This window comes from Lagopus leucura, unplaced genomic scaffold, assembly GCF_019238085.1.
Source record: "Lagopus leucura isolate 7727_CA_CO unplaced genomic scaffold, USGS_WTPT01 Super-Scaffold_100027, whole genome shotgun sequence".
NCBI lineage: Eukaryota > Metazoa > Chordata > Aves > Galliformes > Phasianidae > Lagopus > Lagopus leucura.
Window position 1 is genome coordinate 6,954,837 of NW_024962278.1, and position 19,227 is coordinate 6,974,063.

Sequence of the window (19,227 nt, forward strand, 5' to 3'; positions counted from 1 at the left end):
GTCCAGATGTGTAAGGTATGTGACTGCAACTTCTGCTTTGGCTCAGCGTGAGTCATTCGATCTTAGTAGCCTCTCTTTTAGAATGGAAAAAAAAATAGTGGAAAATGTGCTGAGGAACATTTTGTAGCACATGGAAGCTGATAAAAGCAGTGGCAGCTGCTGCCTGGAGCTGGCAGATGGACTCAGGAGACACGAGCCCCGTTTCTCTCTCTCCCCCCCAAACATCACAGACTTTCTGGATGATTTTTCACAAGTTACCTCATGACTCAGTCACCTCTTTCCTCTGTGTAAAGCTGATGGAGACTCACCTCAACAAAGCACGTCAAGATCTACATTGATGTGACTACTGTCTGAATAAGAGCTTGAGATCACAGCGCCTTGCCTTGTCTCTGCGGTGGTCACTGTGCTGACGCAATGTCTAACAGAGTGGCTACATGTTTGCTGGCAAACCAGGTCCATGCACATCAGGTGTAGTCACTCAGTAGTGCTGCTCAGTGGTGACACTGTTGGGGGACATGCACACCATCAGAGCTGAGGTTTCCTCCCCAGATTGCCAAATTTGAGCTGAAGAGAGTTACCTGACTCGCTTTTGGTTCGTTAGCAGGCTCCAGGTGTCCTGTCAGTATCCCAGCATCATCCCCTTAATGTGTCAGCATGGCTTCTGACTGCGGCCATAATCTGCTTTTCCCTCCTTAGCTCTTTCTGCAGTCTGCATTTGCTTCTAGACTCCAACCATAAAACCCTTGAGTTGTCTAAGCACGTGTGTCCTGGTGTCCTGGGACCAAGCAGCTCTGAGACCACACAGTTCAGAGCTTCTTGCTGACACAGGGGACACGGGCAATGGCACCACAGGGACAAGTCTCGCCCCAAGCTTTGCCCTGCTCCCAGGCAGGGGGAGCACATGGCAGGAAGGGGCCTTGCTTTGCAACAGGTGCCTGTAAAGTCCAAAAACAAAGATCAAGCAGCAAGTAAGAGCAGCACTGTGGGCTGCGTTTTGCTGCGCCATGAGAGCTTATTCCATGTGGGAAGGGGAAGTGCTGGAGGTTCTGCAACCAAGGCATGTGGGAGGAGGCAGAGAAGGAAAGCTAAGCAGTCCGGCTCTGTCGTGCTGCTTCAAAATATGAGACCCAGCCAGCTGAGGTGGAGGTTATAAATGGCCGAGCAGCTGGGGTGCAGTGAAAGGAAACAGCGTGTCCTGCAGGACTCAGGGAGCTGGAGAATATATGGCCAGAAGGGTCAGAAGAGCCAAATTGTGCAAGTGGGTTCTGAAAGGCCAGCCTGTTTTCCTAACTACTAATAGCACTGGAAGTTACGATAGCATTAATCTCAGCTCTTGCATCAGCCGACCCACCTGCCTATCACTGTTAGGAGGTGGGCCGGGGCTGGTCATGGTTTCTGTCTGTCCTGTGCTGGATGAGCAGAGGGCAGGACAGTGCCTCTGGAGCTCCATGGGACAGCTGGATCAGTGGGTTGGCGCTGGCACAAGAGCTCTACCCTCTGCTCCAGGTGAGGGTTTGGATCCCCACTCTGGAGCTCCCTCAGCACCGTGCAGGCATTGCCATGGCTCCTGCCAGGGCCCAGCAGTGCCCCAGGCCTCTGCTGACAGGCTGGGAGCCTACAGAGCACCCAGCCCGGCCCACCCTTTGCCTCTTTCACATTGCAAAGCCCAGGCAAGCCTGAAGAACTGGTTTGGGTTCGCCCAGTGCTGGTTTTGCTGGCACGGGCGCAGGCCCTGCTGTTGCTGTTGCTATGTTTTGCGGTGGTTAAGCACAGCTGCTTCCCACTCCAGGCGCTGACGTGAGCCCTGCTAATCTGGAAGGAGTTAAAGCGGCCCTGCCGGGAGGGACAACACAGGGGCAGCTTCACTGCACAGCTCCACACTGCTCGGGGAAGGCTCTGGCCTGAGTAAGACAGAACTGGGCTCAGAACCTTCCCAAAGACAGTGAATGTAGGGATGAGGCATTGCTTATAGCTGAGGCTGTGAGCCTGTCCCCAAGCCCAACACTACACAGAAACCAGCTGAAGCTTTTGGGCTGTTTGCTATCACAGCACAGCAGGCACTAGGGTGAAACTGCTGCATGGAGACCCTCAGACACAATGCCTGAGTGGTGGACGTCCACCGCCCCGATCAGGAATCTGCAGAGAGATTGCCTTACAGTGTTAGAACACCCTCGGGATGTGGGGGGAGAGGGAGCAACACGGAGATGTGGACACGTCACTCCAACGCATTTGTGCCTGAGAGACTTGGGGGTCTCCCCTGCACCTCACCTTCCCTCTTCTCTAACAGAGATCCTTCTCCCCCACCCCCCACCCTGGTTGCTCTGCGTGAGGGGGTGGCTGCAGGGATTGCAAAACCTTGAGCTGTGCCATGTTTGAGGCTGGTTTTCGCCAACGTTACCAGGGCACCGATGACTCATTCTCTCCGAACTTTCAGTTTCAGCCTCAAGCGCTGCCTTCCAGAGGGACCTGGTGTCTGTTGTGTGAGTGAAAAACTCTGAGACATCTCAGCATCGCGGCTCTCTAGGGCAGAAATGTCCATATACAGAAATCGTCCCAACGATTGCCAGTGCTGACTTGAGCCGGCAGAAGAAATCTGGCCCCAGGAGGCAGATGTGGAGGGGACGAGCATGTGGTCCCATCACAGAAACCTAACTGCAGCAGCCAAAGCCGTTGACCAAAAAATTATTAGTGTCCTCCAAAGGCAAAAGAAGGAATGAAATAAAGCTGCTGCAAAAAGGAGAATGTTTGCAAACACAGAAGTGAACAAAACGCAACAAGGAGCAAAACTTTGATTAAATGTTTCTTATGATCTGTGACCTCAGGACATTATTTCAACCAACACCAGTGCATAGAAAGAGGGGTGTGGGGCACAAGGACGCAGGTGCCTTTCCTCATAAGGACCCTGAATTCCAGCCCAACCCCACACATCTCCTCGTCTTCTTTCCCCAAACCTTCCTAGGAGCTGCAGGGCTTCCTCCGCCCCACGCTGGAAAAGTACAGCCCATTCGAGAAGGCTCTGGACAAACTCTTCGGGGGGAGGCGGGGGAGGGAGCTGCTTCCAGCCTCCGATGTGAAAAGAAATACAGGCCTGGAAGTGTGCCACAGCAACGGGCTTCAATAATAGCTTGAGCGCCCTGCAGGACGCAAGGGGCCCCGCGCAGCTATGGGAGGAATGTCCCTGGTTCCCTCAGGAACCCGCCGTTCCTTCCTGCAGAGCCAACGTCACCCCCAGCCGGCAGGAAGGCTCTCCACCCCGGGCCCTGCGCAAACAGCCCCCCTCCAGGGGACGCAGGGGGAGTGGGGCACGCGTGGGTCCGGCTGGCCGTGCCTCTGAGCTGGGCACGACAGGAGGTTGGAGCTGCCCAGCTCGGCTGCACCGGGCACCTGTGGGATGCAGGCAGCTCCAAGTGGCACAGGGGGAGCTGGTGGTCTCACACAGCCCTCTCTGATGTGAAACTTATCCCCTTGAGGGTCACCGAGGGGTTCCTGACACAGCCAGCACCTCCCATGGTGCATGTGGAGTTTGGTGAGCAGCTTCACCACCTGTCCAACCATCTCTTCTTCCTCTTGGACACCTTGGGCTCTTGGAGAGGGGCTGGGTGGGATGGGGCCACAGCAGTGAGGTGGTCACTGGCCCGGTTTGACCTCCCTTGCTCTGTGCCCAGCCCCAGGTGCTGCTCCCTGCCCTGCCATAGCGCTGCGAGCACCGCACTCCCCACACATCAGCTGTGTGCAGGGACAGCTCAACAAGGAGAGCAGCGATGGACACCTCCCATGCAGGCGGTGATGCCGGCACAGTCACCACAAAGGAGGAGCTGGCTGCTCAGCTGGCAAGCAGGATCTGTAGCCACCCAGGTATCCTTTGCACCTTGCATGGTCTCTGCACTCCTACTGCATACGCAGCCCCCAGCAGAACAGTTGGCCAGGCCATCACTTCTTATAGCCTGTGATCTGTGGGACCTCACGTGAACTTTGCAGCAGAAGGAACAGCCGTTCAGGCGGCCCAGGATGAGGATAAACACATCACAGCAGCTACCAGGCAACGGGGCAAACAGCGCGTTGCATCCACGGCCCAGCCCCATTGCTGTGACAAGTGGCAGCTCAGGCACGGCCATTGTGCCATTGTGCTCCTGCAGGCAGCCACCGAGCCACTGCTCTTCCAGCACAGCCAAGTCTTGTTGCTTTGCTGTCTCTCCGAGTCCCAGCACTGTCTTGAAATGGAATGGGAAAATAAAAAGTTAAAAAACACAGTAGGAGGAGGGCACAGAACTGGTCCATTTTGTCCAGTTCCTAGTTCCAGAACAGTTATTGCCCTGTGAAAAGGAGACAAAAGAAGAGATTTCTGACATGGTGATATCTTACACCTGTTTTTGTCATGGTGGGGAGGACAAAATAGGAGAGAATTGGTCCATGGGACCCCAGGGGTTAAACTGTCCCTCAGAAGTGCCAGGGGGAAGCAGAGCAACAATGCAACCAAGGCTGCAACAGCAGGGAGAGGCTTAGGCAAACAGTGATGAATTTCACACTCTCCAGTGCTGTCAATAGAATTCTTAAATCACCAACATAAGATGGCACATGGCTCTGCAATTTTGCCTGAACTCAGCTTCAACTTCAGTCTTTATTTCTGCACCTCCCACTTCCATAAGGAATAAATGTCTGGAAAGCTGCAAGTGCTGTGAGACCACATGCAGCATCTGCCCATGGGAGAGAAACATCAGGGCTGGAACACCAGCGCACTGCTAACCTTCACAGGGCTCTGACATTGAGGAACAGAGATTTTGGTGAGCCTCCCAAAACAGAAGAATAACTTGAAAACAAGAGTGCTGCTCAGAAATGCAGAGCTCTCTCACTGAAGGACCCAGCATGACCCAAATGGTCAGCTCTGAGTGAAAGCCCATATTCCACACCTCTCACCTTGTTCTGACACTTTCTAACCTGACTTAGGTAAGCTGCACTCACCCTTACATATTAGATGCAAGTTTTTTTCCCTTCTGCACAATGGGGATATTTAAAATACAGGAAAAAAGCCTTATTTTCTCCTGTCCCTGAGTCCCTGCTCCAACCTGGCAGCACTGGAAGTTCTCTCTATCACACTGCTCCCAGCCCCATCCTTTCTGCCTCTTTCCTTCTCCTTGCCACAAATGTCTTTGGTTCATTCATACCACCCCCCTCACATTTCTCCCCTTTCTCCCATCTTGACGCTCTGCCCAATAATCTCGAAATTTAGCTCACTCTCAGCATCCATTGTGATGGATTTGGAATTCACATTGTGGAGTGTCTCTAGCATCCAAGGACTATTTCTCACATTGCAGATTCATTCTCTGCTGTACCAGTTCTGCCCTCTTCCTAACCCAGTAGTTTAATTGCCCCCAGCATCTGCATTTCCCTTGCCTTGCACAAACATTCCTTATTCTCTCATTTGAGCCTCTTTTTCTGCTGCACTGCTTTACAGCTCTCCACCCAGAACCTCACCTCCCTGTGCAAGAAAAAACCACCATCAACAGAAAGCAACCTCCCTGCAAGCCAGTCCTCCCCAGCTCCTCTTAAAAAGCCCAATGGAAAAAGCCTGGTGGATGTGTGCTGTCACCAGCTGGTCATCTGCCTAATTAAAGCTGACAGCAGTAAGGCTTAGCATCTCAGTCTTCACTTCAGAGAAAAGTAAACTGAGTTAGAAAAGCAGGAGGTGAACTGGTGTAAGTAAACCACGTTAAGAATCAATGATTTCTGATTGTCTGCTAAAGCACCGTCCAAAAATTCTACAAGAATTGTATCTCCATCCTTTGAAATCTTTCTTCAGAAGTGCCCTTCAGAAAGGGACACATCTTTCAATGCGAGGTTGGGAGGGCCTTAGATTGATGATCAGAATAGTCTGTTTTGGCCACAGATATTGGGTTGTGTCTTTACATCTGCTACTATTGGTAACCAGAAAATGTGATGGGAAACATATGCTCCAGCCCGGCCTGCTGAATCTGCATCTCTACCTACAAACAGACCTCGTTCTCTTTCTAAATGTTATTATTCCCTCTTCCTTCTGCTCTTTGGCAGGAGGTGGAAAGGAAGCATTGTGCATCCCTACCTGCAGGAGCCGAGTGATTATTTGTAGACGGCATTAAATCAGCCCTGATTGGAAACCAGAAAATGGAAATGTCATCCAGCCTCAGAAAAGTAAACATTCCCCCAGACCACCTGAAAGGAAAAGCTGCCATCAGCCTTTCCCTATGCTTTGGAAACACCAGACGTTTCCAGGTGGGATTTATGAGTTTAGAAAAGGTCTTTCTGGTGCACAGGTGAGCAGAGGTGAGAGCAGAGCGGAGAACTTCGGTGAGCGTTAGTGCTGCAGTCACAGCACTGCTGTGCCACCTCCAGCCAGGATTGGGTTTGAGGGACATCAGTCTTTCCAAGTTAGCTGAAAAATTAAGAATGGCAAATTCCTGAAAGCCTTAAGGAAAGGAGCTTACATTCTTCCCACAAGCCTTTGTGCACTTAGCAGCCCACCTGTGCTGTAAGAATAGGAACAACTTCAGACCTCCAGTTTCCAGTGCAGGAGCAGAGGTTGTGCTGGCATTGATCTGTGGCCATGTATGGAGATTTTCACCTGCAGAATAGGTTCCTGCACTGAGCAGGCTGTGGGTTATGATCCTACCCATCTGCTAAAGCACCTGGTTGCAGGAACAGAGCCATTCCCTCCCATACCCTGCCAGCGTAACATCCTTACTAAGCCTGCAGCACTATTCAGGGCATCTTGATGCTACTACAAGGCGTATAGTAAACAAACAACTCTTTCTGATTAATTCCTTTATTGGAATTTCTTTAAGCTCCAGCAAAAAAAAAAAAAAATGTCCTGCTGCCCTTGAGATTCAGTCAATCTGGAGGGGTCCTAAATTGGTGAAAGCAACCAGCAAGCTTATGCTCTGCATTTAGCGTCCTTGTTCATCCTTTTAGCCCTGCTAAATGTATTGGAATCTGAAGCTCACCCAACAGCCTGTTTCAAACAAATGCAAAGCCCTGTGGTATCCTCAATACACCCCAGCTGTAAACCAAACCCAGCACCTTCAAATTCCTCATCCATGAGCAAAGCACTGGCAGTGAGCACCCAGTGGTGGCACTGAGCACCGAGCTCTGGGTAAAAACTCCATAGCCACCAACCCTCCTTGCTTTTTTTGTCCTTCTCTTCCAGTTGCGTCCAGTTGTTTCCCTCCCTGACTGTGTGCCCAAACCCACGCATTTCATATGAAAAAATCCCTGCATCCCCCACCCAGGAAGATCATTTTGCACCAGAAATAGAGCACGCTATACTTGGGATGCAGCCCAGGCTCCTTAAAAATAGCTCACAGTGCCACGCGCAGCTCTGCCAGCTGCTTGGACAGACGGACAGGGTGCCAGGGGGCAGGTCCTGCCCACAGAAGGCCATAAATGACCATGGTACTCTTCAGCAAACCAATTGGTGCCTGCCAGGGAGGGGTGGTGGGCAGCATCGCGCCGCATCCCAACACTGCGCCTTCCTCCCTCCCACCCCCCCATCCATGTTCCTGCCGCTTCTGGAAGGCATCAGCTGCAGATAGCAGCCGTTGAGCCCAAATGGAGAGCCCTGACGTCAGCTGGCCCCAGAACTTGGAAGAGAAGCTGCACACAGAGGAACAAAAGGCAGTTCTAAAAGGCCATCTCCTTTGGTGCTGGTGGGCAAGAAAAGGGCAAGGGAAGGTGCTGAAACCTGGGGTGTGTTCAGTGCTGGCAGATATCCTGCAGGGAGGAAGAAGGGAGACAGAAGAGCAAAAGACAGGGAGCGACAGGGTGGGTTTTTTTCCTCCTTGCAAACAGTTTTGTTCTTTTTGTTCCTCCCAGTCGGTAGGAAAGGGTGGGAGCTATTGTTTGCAATGTGCTGCACAGCTGGCTCCTTGCGAGGCTCGGGCAGGACATCCCGCAGCTCCCAGCCCTTAGCTGCAGCAGCAGCAGCAGCAGTCCCACCATCAGCCACGCTCACGTGCCTGCCCAGCTCTGAGCAGCCCGCTCTGCCTGCGCCCATCACAGCAGAGCTCATCGGGCACCTCAGCTCTCTGCCCGGAGCAGGCCGTAGGAGAAGCAGCGGACGCACAGGTGTGGCTGTCTGACCCCGCTCAGCCCGGCGTCCCCTCACACTGTGGCTGCTGACTGCTGACTGCAAGCTCTGATCTCTTGCAACACCAAAGCAGAGCGCGGCGACGCAGGGGGAAATTCCACATGTGCTCAGACACAGACAGAGTTCGCAACTGCTGCTGTCACAGCCGACACGCATGTAGGACTGCTGACTTCTTGTTCTGACAGCAAGCAAGAAGAAATCATCCTCTAACAAAACATTGAAGCTCACCCAATAAAAAACACAACCTGCCCCTTGCTTATAGGCAGAGTGACCCCACAGCCTGGGCAGTGGATGTGAGATGGGCACTCAAAAACAGTAAGAAGCAGAAAAGTTTTCACCTTGCTGGTGGACATTTGACACATACAGGTGGCTTTCAATCCTGCGTGCATACGCAATCACATACAATAAATGGCAGGTGCAGTTCTAAAACATTCATCATGCAGAAGCCCCTTGAAAAAAATGCCTGCAATCATTAAGATTTCATTGCAGAAAGAAATAAGAAACCTCTACTTGGTCTGCAAGTTGACCAATTAGTTAATGAACATCTGCAGTGTATATCCTCCCTGAATTAGAGCAACCTGCCATCAGAACCACATGGCACTTGACTCCACGGCAGGTTAATAAACCCCTAACAAGATTTACAAGAACAAGATATTGATGCAGAAACACATTTAGCAGAGGTAATCCTTCAACAAGAAGACACTGAAAAGAAATTCCCTCTTTCCAGTATATCAAAGACCCAAAACTGTTATTTCAGCTGCATCTACCACAAGTGCTGGCGGAAGAAAAAAAACACAGTTCAAACAAAATGAATTAATATCAGAAGTTAGAACTCTAAATCACACTGTAGTTTATTTTCTTTTTGTACAAGTGAGACTTATATTTGGCTCTAGGAAAGACACACACACACATATACGTACTACTTTTCAAATATCCATATTTGTAGACAAGTGGTTACCAAGTTAGACAGTGACTACATCATATCAGAGCCCTCAGGCTCTGATTTTTATTTTTAAGTATGCCCCACAGTTTGGGAACCAAAAGGTACTGAAATGAAGGGGACTGGTGTCACACACAACCAGTTTTTGAGAAATGAAGCATTTTCTGTGGCACGTGGGATAGTCCCTGCATGGATTTTGGAACAAACCAGCTGATGAAGTGGCCGTTCCCACAGACCTCACTCATCCACCCTGAGCACACAGCAAGCCCTGGGTCAGCCAGGGAAATGCAACAGAGATGTTAACATCTGTGCTCACTAGCTGCTCTCCATCCCCATTTCCACACACGTACACAAGCATCCCCTCTTCTGGCTCTCTCTGCTGAATGCCCTCAGCCCTTCCGACTCCAGCACAGCACAGAGGGCAGAGCCACCCCTCAGCAGGCCGACGGCGGTGGAAGGGGAGCTGGAAGTCACCTGCGGGCTGTGCCGGGTGTCTCATCGCACCCACTCATCTGCCTCCCAGCAGCACCAGGAGGGGAAGCCCAGAGCGACTCATTTCTGCCTCGCACAGGAAACACGCAAACGCGGGACCTTGAGCGTGCTGTGCAGGAAACCCCCGGCCCGGCAGCATCCTGGGCTTGGCCTCATCCCATGGGCTGAGCTGTGTCCCAGCTGCGCTGTGGGTGCCCACGGAGCTGGAGGCACACAAAGCCCTGCAGGTGGGATGCTCAGCCCCATGGTAGCTGGAAACCCTGGGAACCACAATCCCACCATGGGGAATAGCTCCCAGAATTGGAATTCTTCACCCAGCCCAGTGGCAGAGTAACTGTGCCCCTCCTCCTGGGTACTAGAGCTGTGCCACGGGTGTTGCCCCCAGCGTTGTATGGCCTCAGCCTGAGCAAAAGCAGGACAGGGAACTGTCCTGGCACTCCCCGGCCAGGCCGACAGCCTTACAGCAGTACCACATAACTCAGCAGAGCACTAGACCCTACCTCTCTCCCTCCACGTGGGCTTTCCCTCCTTTAACACCTTGGTCCCACTTACTCCTGATGGGTGCTAACCGTGCCCACCTGTCCTTGGCTGTGCTCTGCACATAGCAAAGAGCACGTAGAGGGGAGGTCACACGTGTCTTGTTCTTGTTCTTTCAGCATGAGTGAGTTTGAGCCCAGGCTTTAACTGTTTCCCTGACTTGTCTCCAGCCTTGGATTGGAGTGGATTTGGGGAAGCCGGGACTGCACTGAGATGCAATTTCCAAATGACTTGCAGCATCCTTTCTGCTGCCCTGGAGCCAGACAGTGAAAAAAAACAGGTGCTAAGCGGGCAAACTAGATTTGCCCATGGAGATCAGGATGTAATGTTCTTTTTCAACCTAAATGCATAACATAGCCTTGTGGCCCTGCTGCTCAGATACCAGGATGACTAATGCAGGATAGTCCCTAAGCTTCAGCACACCCAGCACCTTTCACAGTGCTGATTACAACAGAAAGGCAAAAGCCCTGAGACAAGGGGATTACCCCAGCACTCTAATCTGGAGCTCTGTCTGTTTGTCATGAGATAACCGTGCACTCCGCATCCTCTATTATTGCCTTTTACTGGGGCTATTACGTGCTGTGTCCCCATGGAGGTCCTGTTTTACCTCTGGGTCACTGGGATCATTTGGGGGTCTGTGCTGGTGGGAGATGGTTTGTGGGACAGCTGTGTGGGGCTGTCCTTGCTGCTCTGTGTGCTGCACTGACACGGATGCTCTGTCTGTGCCTGCTGGCTGCTGCTGGCCCTCAGGGACAGCCAGCAGCTCTGGCCTGGGAGGAACAAAGCCCAGAGCCAGTTCCTGCAACTACGGAGCGTGCCTTTCTATCACTTTGTGACAAATTGGTTTGTCAGCAGCAGGAAGTGATGTTAGTGCCGTCCTCAGTGAAGGGAAACTCCTCGTGGTTTCCATGGGGACATTAGCAACTGTACAATGACAGGTTTACATAAGCTGAAACTCTACAGACTCTTGCTGAGTGCTCAGTTTTTGGGGGTCCCGGGCTGGAGAGGGCAGGAGTTCAGCTGAGTACTACTGGCATGCAGAGAGCCAGGGAAATGGGAGTTCCAAGCTGTAAAAGCCACACAGAGTGAATAAAAGAGGGAAAGAAGAGGGAAAAGATCCCTCCAGCACATTCACAGGGAGCTCAGCTCAGCTCAGCCGCATCCATCCATCCATCCATCCATCCGTCCGTCCGTCCGTCCATCTCCCCCAGCGCTGTGGTACCAGTGCAGAGCTCAGTGCTCCGCTGCCACCCTCCTGCTTCTGCCTGCTGTTCCCCCTTATCCTTCATCTGTCCAAACTGGGAGCAGCTTGGGCTCCAACCATGGTCCCATCCGCAAACAGCCTGCAGGAATCGGGGGCACCGCAGTGCTGGGGGGGCAGCAGGAGGTCACTGCACAGGTAAGGAATGTTGCACCGAGCTGGGGGGCTGTGCCTCCAGCTGGTACAGGGCTGTGCTTTGTGCTGCCACAGCTCTGCCCCATCAGGTGCCTGCTTAGGTTATAAAAGCTGATCGGCTGCCAGGTAATGAGTTTTATTGTTCCAAGAAACACATAAACAAGCTCCCCCAGCTGACAGGGAGCGGATTTCTGTTTGAACTGTGATTAGCAGGCAGGACTTTTTATCAGTTATGTGGCCAGGGCTGCCAAGGTTGTATTTTTCCACTGAACAAGCCCTGCTTTGCTTTGAAGGTGAAAGCTTGCTCCACAGGTGCAGGAAAGCTCACATTTTCAGAAACAGCCTCGTGCATCTTACTGGGATTGCAGTCCCATGGAGCAGCTCAACCTGGCAGGGGACCTCTGCAGGAGGAGGAAAGGGCTTTGCAGGGTCGAGAGACCTGGACAATGCACTTTTCTTCACACTGCAGAAAGGTGTCTTTCTTATCTTCAGCTCTAGGTGCCTAGGGAGCATTCCTTGCTCCCCTCTGGCTGCTCCATGTGCTCCATCCTCAGCGTCAGGCTGGAGCTTGCCAGCTGCCAGCGGCTGCTGACGACAGAGCTGCGTATGTGGCTGCGCTTCCAACACAGCAGTGCCTCGCAGCAGCCCGGCCTTCAAGGGCACCTTCTCCTGCAAGAAGGCTGGTAGATTTAGCACTGTCAGTGCTCCAGGTAATGTGCAGGGTCTCAGCAGGAGTTGTGCTCAGGGTGTCCTCAGTTATAAATGAGACTGCAGCTGTCTCCTGCTTAGCAACCCCCACCTATAAGCTTGGACTTTGGATCGTAAATAATAAGCTGCCTTGATTTTACACAAAGAATCGTAAGCCTCTGTTGTTTACCTCAGCAAATCCATTTTTGATGGGGCAAGTGTAGCACCAGCTCCTTGAATTGCAGAGATGTTGGGACTGGTGCTCCCTGGGCAGAGACAGAGCACCCACTATCCCAGAGCTCTCCTACATGCAAGCAGCCAGCACTGCCCTCACCACATGCTAAGGAAGCAAGCCTCCAGCTGCCCAGCTCTCCCTGCTAAGACATGTCACAGCAGCACTGCTCTCCCTCTCACAGCAGTGTCACACCCCACCCTGCACCACTGGCTGTCACCCCACAGCTGCTGCCAGCAGCGCTCACCTGGCTTTGGTTATTCTGGATACAATTCCTCACATTGCCTTAACTTAAGCACTGGGTCAAAGTCAGCCCAGTGGGAAGCTGCAGTGAGAGAGTTTATTACAGTCTGGGTACAAAATTAGGTGACTGTGAGTTACCTGATCTGTTGTTATGCCCTGGTTTATTTACAGAGATAGTACAGTAAGCCAAATATCTCACTGTAGGGATCAGAGGGAGTTTGGGTTGCAAAAAGGAATTAAGAGACATGACAGAAAAAGAAAACATGCTGGCAGAACCTCACGCATGCTGGAGATCAGTTAGCAACAGGTTAATTTTTAGACTTAACCTTCAAGGCATTCAAAGCAAACAAGCAATAAGGAAGCTTCTTCCTTCCTGGGACTCTTTTAAACCCCCTGTAGTCCATGCTCAGCTGGTTACAACTCTTACAGCTCTGCAGCCGCCACCACAGCCAAAGCCACCCTACAGCTGAGATCTGGCCCTGGCTGTCTGCCATGGCATGCAATTATTGGGGGACAAAGGGCTCAGGTTAGGGAGCAGCAGAACTTTCTAGTCAAGTGTGAGGATTTCAAAACTCACTTTCCTATCTATTTAAGACCCCCATTAATCACACTGCCTGAGGTCAAACTCCATCAGAAATTCAGACTTCTTTCCTCTGGAAGCTTCTAAAGTTAAGCTCAGGGACAGTAAAACACACCAAGATTCTAAAGTATATCCAGCTTTCACTAGAAATATCATAATTTATTCTGTTTGTATAAAAAGTTATAATCATGTAACAAAACTATGTCTTCCTAAGAAGAAATATATTATTTCACATCATAAATAAATCAAACATACAACCCTTGGCAACTCAAGAAGCACTCGCCCGGTGCTTTCATGTCAGTGCTTGGAAACAAGAAGAGCTGACAGATATATACACATAGGATTACAGTACCAAAAAAAAAAAAAAAAAAAATACTGAGGTATTTGGTTTCTCTAGAAATGCAACTTCAGGTTCATGAAGGCAAAACAATGCACTAACAAAAAATAAATAAATAGGACTGTCATGAAAGGGGACAACATCAGTGTTGCTTAAAGTGTCCAGGAATGGGAATACTGGTGAGCACACTACTGGACATGCAGCAGGCTTAGGACAAACAGAAGACAAGGGGAAGAGCTCAGGAAAACGCAGCATCCTCTGATCTCTCTGTAGGCATCCCCAATACTGGCTTCAGGAGTCAGCAACAAGCAGAATATTGGTGAGCTCCTCTGTGTACAACAGCATTCTAGGACACGTGGATGGTTCCCCACAGGACAAGTGGCTGATGATACTGTCCCCATAGTTATTGCACTTCTGAGACAAGAATTCTGAGTTCTAGCCGTGCTTCTGCCTGCCTTTCAGCAGCTCGGGGAGGTGGTGATGGGGCTCTGAAGGTAGCTTAAAGCACTGGATGAGGTGTGAACAGGGATGGAGACTGGGAAGTTAAAGACCGTAGTGGTCGATGCTCCTCTGTCCAATACTGACATAGCAGGGCTCCCAGCTTCTGCTGAGCAGTTGGGGGCAAGGACCTGCGACTCAAACTGCAGCAGCTGCCCCATGAAACTGAAGTTTGGGGAGATGATGCTCCTTCTCTGCTTCACAAACTCAAAGGCTTCATCCAGCTTGACTCTGTTTGTCCTCATGAGATAAGCGAGGCAGATGGTCGCCGACCGGGAAATGCCAGCCTGGCAGTGCACAAATACCCTTCCTCCATCATTTTTAACAGAATCTGAAAAAATTAAAGTGCCCTGTTAACAAACAGGTCCCACTGCCCCCGGAGGTGGGAAAGCAAAGGCTGCTGCTTTTCATCTCTTTGTTTCATCCCCTCCTTAGGAGCCCAATAGGTGAGTCCTGTGCTTAGGAGACAAAGAGCCTTTGTCCTGAGGGAAGCTGCAGTCTAGCTATTCTCATTCTGGGCTCCAATTCCAATTACACTAATAGCTCCTCCGGGTCACTTTAGCAGTCTTGCAAGATTACTTTAATACTGATCCGCTTAAATTCACTAGCAATTTTCTAGAGAACCCATTTCTCTTGATTCAGTATTTCTAACGGTTTGGTAAAGCCAAGATTAGCCCTCTCTCAGCCCAGAGAAAGTGATGGGTGCATCCCCTGAGAACATCTAAACGAACAACAAAGGTTCCCCAATCCCAAATGCAGGCTGCGCTGGAGAGAACAATGCCCTAAAAAAATCACTCCCGAGGGGACGTCATCCGAGACAAAAGGATTGCAGGGAGAGCTCATTTACCTATGAAATCAATCGCCTCGTTAAACCAGGAACTGATATCCGCTTTGTGGTTGTCCTCCACCGGGATGCTTTTGTACTGGTAGTGCCCCTCGAAGTGGTTGGGGCAGTTGGCCGACACGTTGATCAGCGCCGTGATGCCCAGCGCATCCAGCATGTCCTTGCGGGAGGCGTGGTACGCGCTGCCCAGGTACAGGAACGGCAGGATCTCCACCGGCCCGCCCTGAAACAAGAGGGGCAGACGTTAACATCGCTCGGCGGATTTACGACTCCCGTCCTTTCGCCCGCGAGCGGCGGGGCAGCGCCGGCCCGGAGCCCGCACTCACCTGGTCGTACAGGGGGGTACCGCAGGAGCTGCACCCCGAGTCGGCGCTGCCGGGCGCGCTGCTGGCGCTCAGGGGCAGGCTGAGACCGGTAGGGGCGGCGGGTTTGGTGCACATCTCGGAGCAGGCGGCCGAGAACGCTTCGTAACCTCCTGCGGGGCAGAGGGGAGAGAGGCGCGGGGTGAGCGCGGCGCGGGGCGGGCAGAGCCCTCGGCCGGCGGCGGGGTCGGCTCCGTCCCGCGGCGGCTCCCGAGGCCGCGCACTCACCCTTGAGGAAGCAGATGCGGGCTCCGCGGGCCTCTCTGCACAGCGTGCCGAGGGCCAGCAGCAGCGTGCTGTCGCGCTTGGGCAGCTCCAGGTCGGCGCTGCGCTCGTCCAGCAGCACCACCGTGTGGACCTGCCCCTGGCGCAGCCGGGTGCGGAGCTCCTCGTTGGGGACGACGTGCTCCAGGGCCAGCACGCCCTTAGCGCGGCGACGGACGATGGTGCTGAGGCGCACGTTGCAGGAGCCGCGGATGTGCGCGGCGTTGAAGGAGAAGAAGGAGCGGCAGTCGAGGACGAGGCACTGCGCGGCGCGCTCCTGCAGCAGCCCCCGCAGCGCCTCGCACTCCAGCGCGCACACCCGCAGGTTCACCATGGCCCCGCCGCTCGGCTCCGTTCGACTCGGATCGCAGGGAAGCAATGCGCTGCGGCTCGCAGAACAGCGAGGCTCAAAAGCCACTCGGCGCGGCTCCGTGCGCCCGAACCCGCCTTATATAGTGGCGCGCCGCGCGGCCGCCGTTTTCTCAATGGGGCCGGGTCACGTGATCCTCGGAGCAGACGTCACCTTGGCGGCGCGCCAAACAGGGCGCGCCCAGCCCGGCCGCATGACGTCATCTGCCGCCGGGCCACCGGAGCGCGCCGGCGCGCGCTGAGAGGCGCGGGCGCGCGGTGCTGTGTGTGAGCGCGCACAGGGGCCGCGTTGCGTGTTACACGCGCACACGCTCACTCGTGCCTGAACATACACAAGTTAATGCGCATAGCTAACATCTTATCTCCGGGCATGCATGCATGCACACGCTGTGGATGTATGCATACACGGGTACATAAATGCACACACGCGTGTGTTCAGATGTATGTGTGCAAGCAGAGGCACCGTGAGTGGATGCGGGCGTGGGAGCGGTCGTGCTGGTTTTCCTGCAGCACATAAAGATAAGCATACAGGGGTTGGTGTTTGTGCATACGCGCATACACATGTACAGACACATCTACACATCGACATATGCACATGTATGCGTATATTTGCATATAGATGCTTAATGTATACATATTTGAGAGCTGTTCTCATGTTTCATACGTAAGGAAAATCTTGCAGTAGATCTGGGGAGGTTCATTTTCCGCACAGCAAGTTCCCCAGAAGTCAGGGCAGCCCAGTAACCGGCAGTGAAGCAGTTGGAGCTCTGTTTTTCCCCCTTGGTAGTGTTTCTGCACTTCCCAAAAGTTTGCTTTTTTCCGTGGGCGCCCAGCTTCCACCAAAGCGCTCAGCTGTTTCTTGCTTACAGCTTCCCGTCAGCTCTGTGCTCACTTCCCCTGCCTCCCCAGCACTTCTCCCCTGCCCCGCACGCCTGCCCCAGCACCATCCCTGATTTCAGCCCTTCTTCCCCAGTCCCTTCTCAGCAATTCCTCTTCCCCTGCACCACCTGCCTTGCTCCTTCCTCACACCGTTCAGCATCTCCCTGCTCAGCAGCTTTCTCTGGTCGCTTCCTTTCAGAAGGCTTCTTTTCTTCACCCTGGGTGAAGCCATCGTCTCCCACCACTTCAGTGCTTCCCCAGCGCCCAGTCCAGCAGCCTGTCAGTTCTCAGCCTTCTCAAATTTTCCAGTTGCTTTTCCACCATTTTCCACCAATCTTCAGCCATCCCAACCTAAAACCAGCCCGGCTCTTGATCGGGTCGAGTGTTGCAGGGCTTTCCACGCTCCCCACGGGTGTCAGAAGGAGGGGACACAGGGAAGGATGTGGGTGAGTGGGCACCAGACCTGGGCACCCGCTTACCGAAGAGATGTCTCTACTCTGCTGAGCAACGTCGGGGTGTTATTTGCCAGAACAGCAGTCTCAAAGCAAATCTGTTTTTTCAACACATTCTTTAAAAATAAACACTGGATTGTGCTTTTCGTTCTATTTATTTATTGTGTTCTATTTATTTATTGTTGTTCTTTTAACAGCAGGTTGGAAACAGATTGTGGGAGAAACATCCATATGGCTTCAGTGCTGGGAAATGACTGCCTGACCACACAATCACTGCTCGGTTACTGGGACACGGTGACCCATTGCCAGGTGTGAGTGCTGTGACCCCAGCAGCCAGATGGCTGACACGTGTCCCTCCACAGCATGTGGACACGGGAGGGCCTGCGCGTGCCCCTGTGATGTGCTCCGAGGCAAACCTTCCCAAAGATGTGATACCACTGTGACAGCACATGGCCAGGCTCCACTGACCTCAAACAGCCATTCCAGATTCCTCCAAGGAACAGAACAGTAGGAATTACCAGCGATCAACTGCTTGCCAGCTTTTTACAGAAGGAAACAGTGCAGCAGATGTCCATAAGACAGGCCTTTATTCATCATCTTTTCCTACAGAAAATGTTCTCAATGTCAGGTGTCACCCTGCAAGGACATCACATCCATGGGGTCAGGAGCAGTGTTTTCTCCCAGGGGATCCCACTGGGATGCTGTGAACCCACAGCTCTGTGTTCCACAAGTGGGAGCACGGGCTGAAGAGGGCATTCGATGCCTTAATGGAAAGTGGTCACTTAATGGTGCAGTGCCAGCAGTGCCTTCTTGTGCAAAGCAGCCATGTCTCACAGATGCAGGTATCCCTGTGCTGCTGACCATGCTTTCTCTCATATTCCAAAGCTCTTCTCAGTATCCCATACAGAAGAGAGCACTAAAAGAACGAGATTTTTTTTCCCATTTAGCAACCTTCCATGTTTAAAGCTGCTGCCATATCTGACACCTGCACAGCAAAGCACGGTGCTCTCAGTGGCAGATACCTTCTGGTTGTGCTGCCAACCAGCCTTGTCCTGACCCCATACGTACTGTGGGACAGACACCCCAGGCCAGGTACCCAGGCTGCTGTGTGTCAGCACAGGAGGTGTTCAGCCGTGGCCTCTGCAAAGGGGAATCTGCCTCCATGAGAGTGCAAAGCAATGGCCACCACTCGTGAATGGACTTATTCAGTCATGAGACTTTCGAGTCTGCTCTTGTTTACACCTAGCACAAATCAGGAAGAAAATTAATCACATGTGGCAGTGTGTACTTAATCACTTATAACCCTGGACTAGCTATTTCCTTGCTTTACTCTATTTTTGTTTTCTTTTCTTAAATAAACCTGCCATAAGAATGAAAGAAAGGAAAATACAAACCAGGACCAAAGAGACTTTTAGGAGTTCAGCCTGACCTGAGTAACTTTCTTAAGGATTTGATTTCCTATCTTAACAAAAGCCAGGAAGCACACAATTAACCCCTTCCTTGGAAAGAAATCCATGTTTGCTCTCAGGCCACGATGCCATTGTGGGGGTAATAATAGCAGCAGCAGCACGAGGCTGTGCCTGGGCCAGGATGTGGGCGACACTTTTTCTCAGCAGGTGGGACCCACGGTTGGTGTTACCCTGAGCCTCCACTGTTCCCTGGACTTCAGCAGTTCCCATAGAATCATAGAATCATTAAGGTTGGAAAAGACCTCAAAGATCATCAGGTCCAACCACCAACCTACCTCCACCGTGCCCACTGACCACATCCCGCAGTGCCGCATCTCCACAGCTCTTGATTACCTCCAGGGATGATGACTGCACCACCTCCCTGGGCAGCTGTGCCACTGCCACACCACTCTTTCAGAGAAGTTAAAGAGGTTCCCACGTTGCTCTGCCAGAATATTTACATGTCTGTAATGATACAAGGGGCCCACGAGTGTGATCCTCTGCTCGTGGGATTCTGCTCATCTTGGGAAACCCCCTCGTTGACACTGAGA

At 52.3% G+C, this 19,227-nt stretch overlaps 1 protein-coding gene and 1 long non-coding RNA gene across 2 annotated transcripts; one reads left to right on the plus strand and one right to left on the minus strand.

The window, feature by feature from the left end:
* The first annotated feature begins 1,446 nt into the window (after positions 1 to 1,446).
* On the plus strand, positions 1,447 to 2,816 carry LOC122185168. The gene is made up of 2 exons (XR_006180769.1): positions 1,447 to 1,506; positions 2,435 to 2,816. It is a non-coding gene; the product is annotated as an uncharacterized LOC122185168 (long non-coding RNA).
* Positions 2,817 to 13,361: 10,545 nt separating this feature from the next.
* On the minus strand, positions 13,362 to 15,961 carry DUSP1 (dual specificity phosphatase 1). The gene is made up of 4 exons (XM_042880652.1): positions 15,493 to 15,961; positions 15,229 to 15,377; positions 14,906 to 15,125; positions 13,362 to 14,389 (listed from the first exon to the last, which is right to left on the minus strand). Exons 1-4 carry the CDS (start codon positions 15,860 to 15,862, stop codon positions 14,019 to 14,021), a joined length of 1,110 nt encoding a protein of 369 aa, XP_042736586.1. The 5' UTR covers positions 15,863 to 15,961; the 3' UTR covers positions 13,362 to 14,018.
* Positions 15,962 to 19,227: the final 3,266 nt, after the last annotated feature.

Coding starts and splice junctions, on each gene's coding strand:
- DUSP1 (XM_042880652.1), bottom strand. CDS start 15,862: ATGGTGAACCTGCGGGTGTGCGCGCTGGAGTGCGAGGCGCTGCGGGGG. Junction 15,378..15,492: donor CCGCATCTGCTTCCTCAAGG/GTGAGTGCGCGG, acceptor TCTGCCCCGCAG/GAGGTTACGAAGCGTTCTCG. Junction 14,390..14,905: donor CGAGGCGATTGATTTCATAG/GTAAATGAGCTC, acceptor TAATTTTTTCAG/ATTCTGTTAAAAATGATGGA.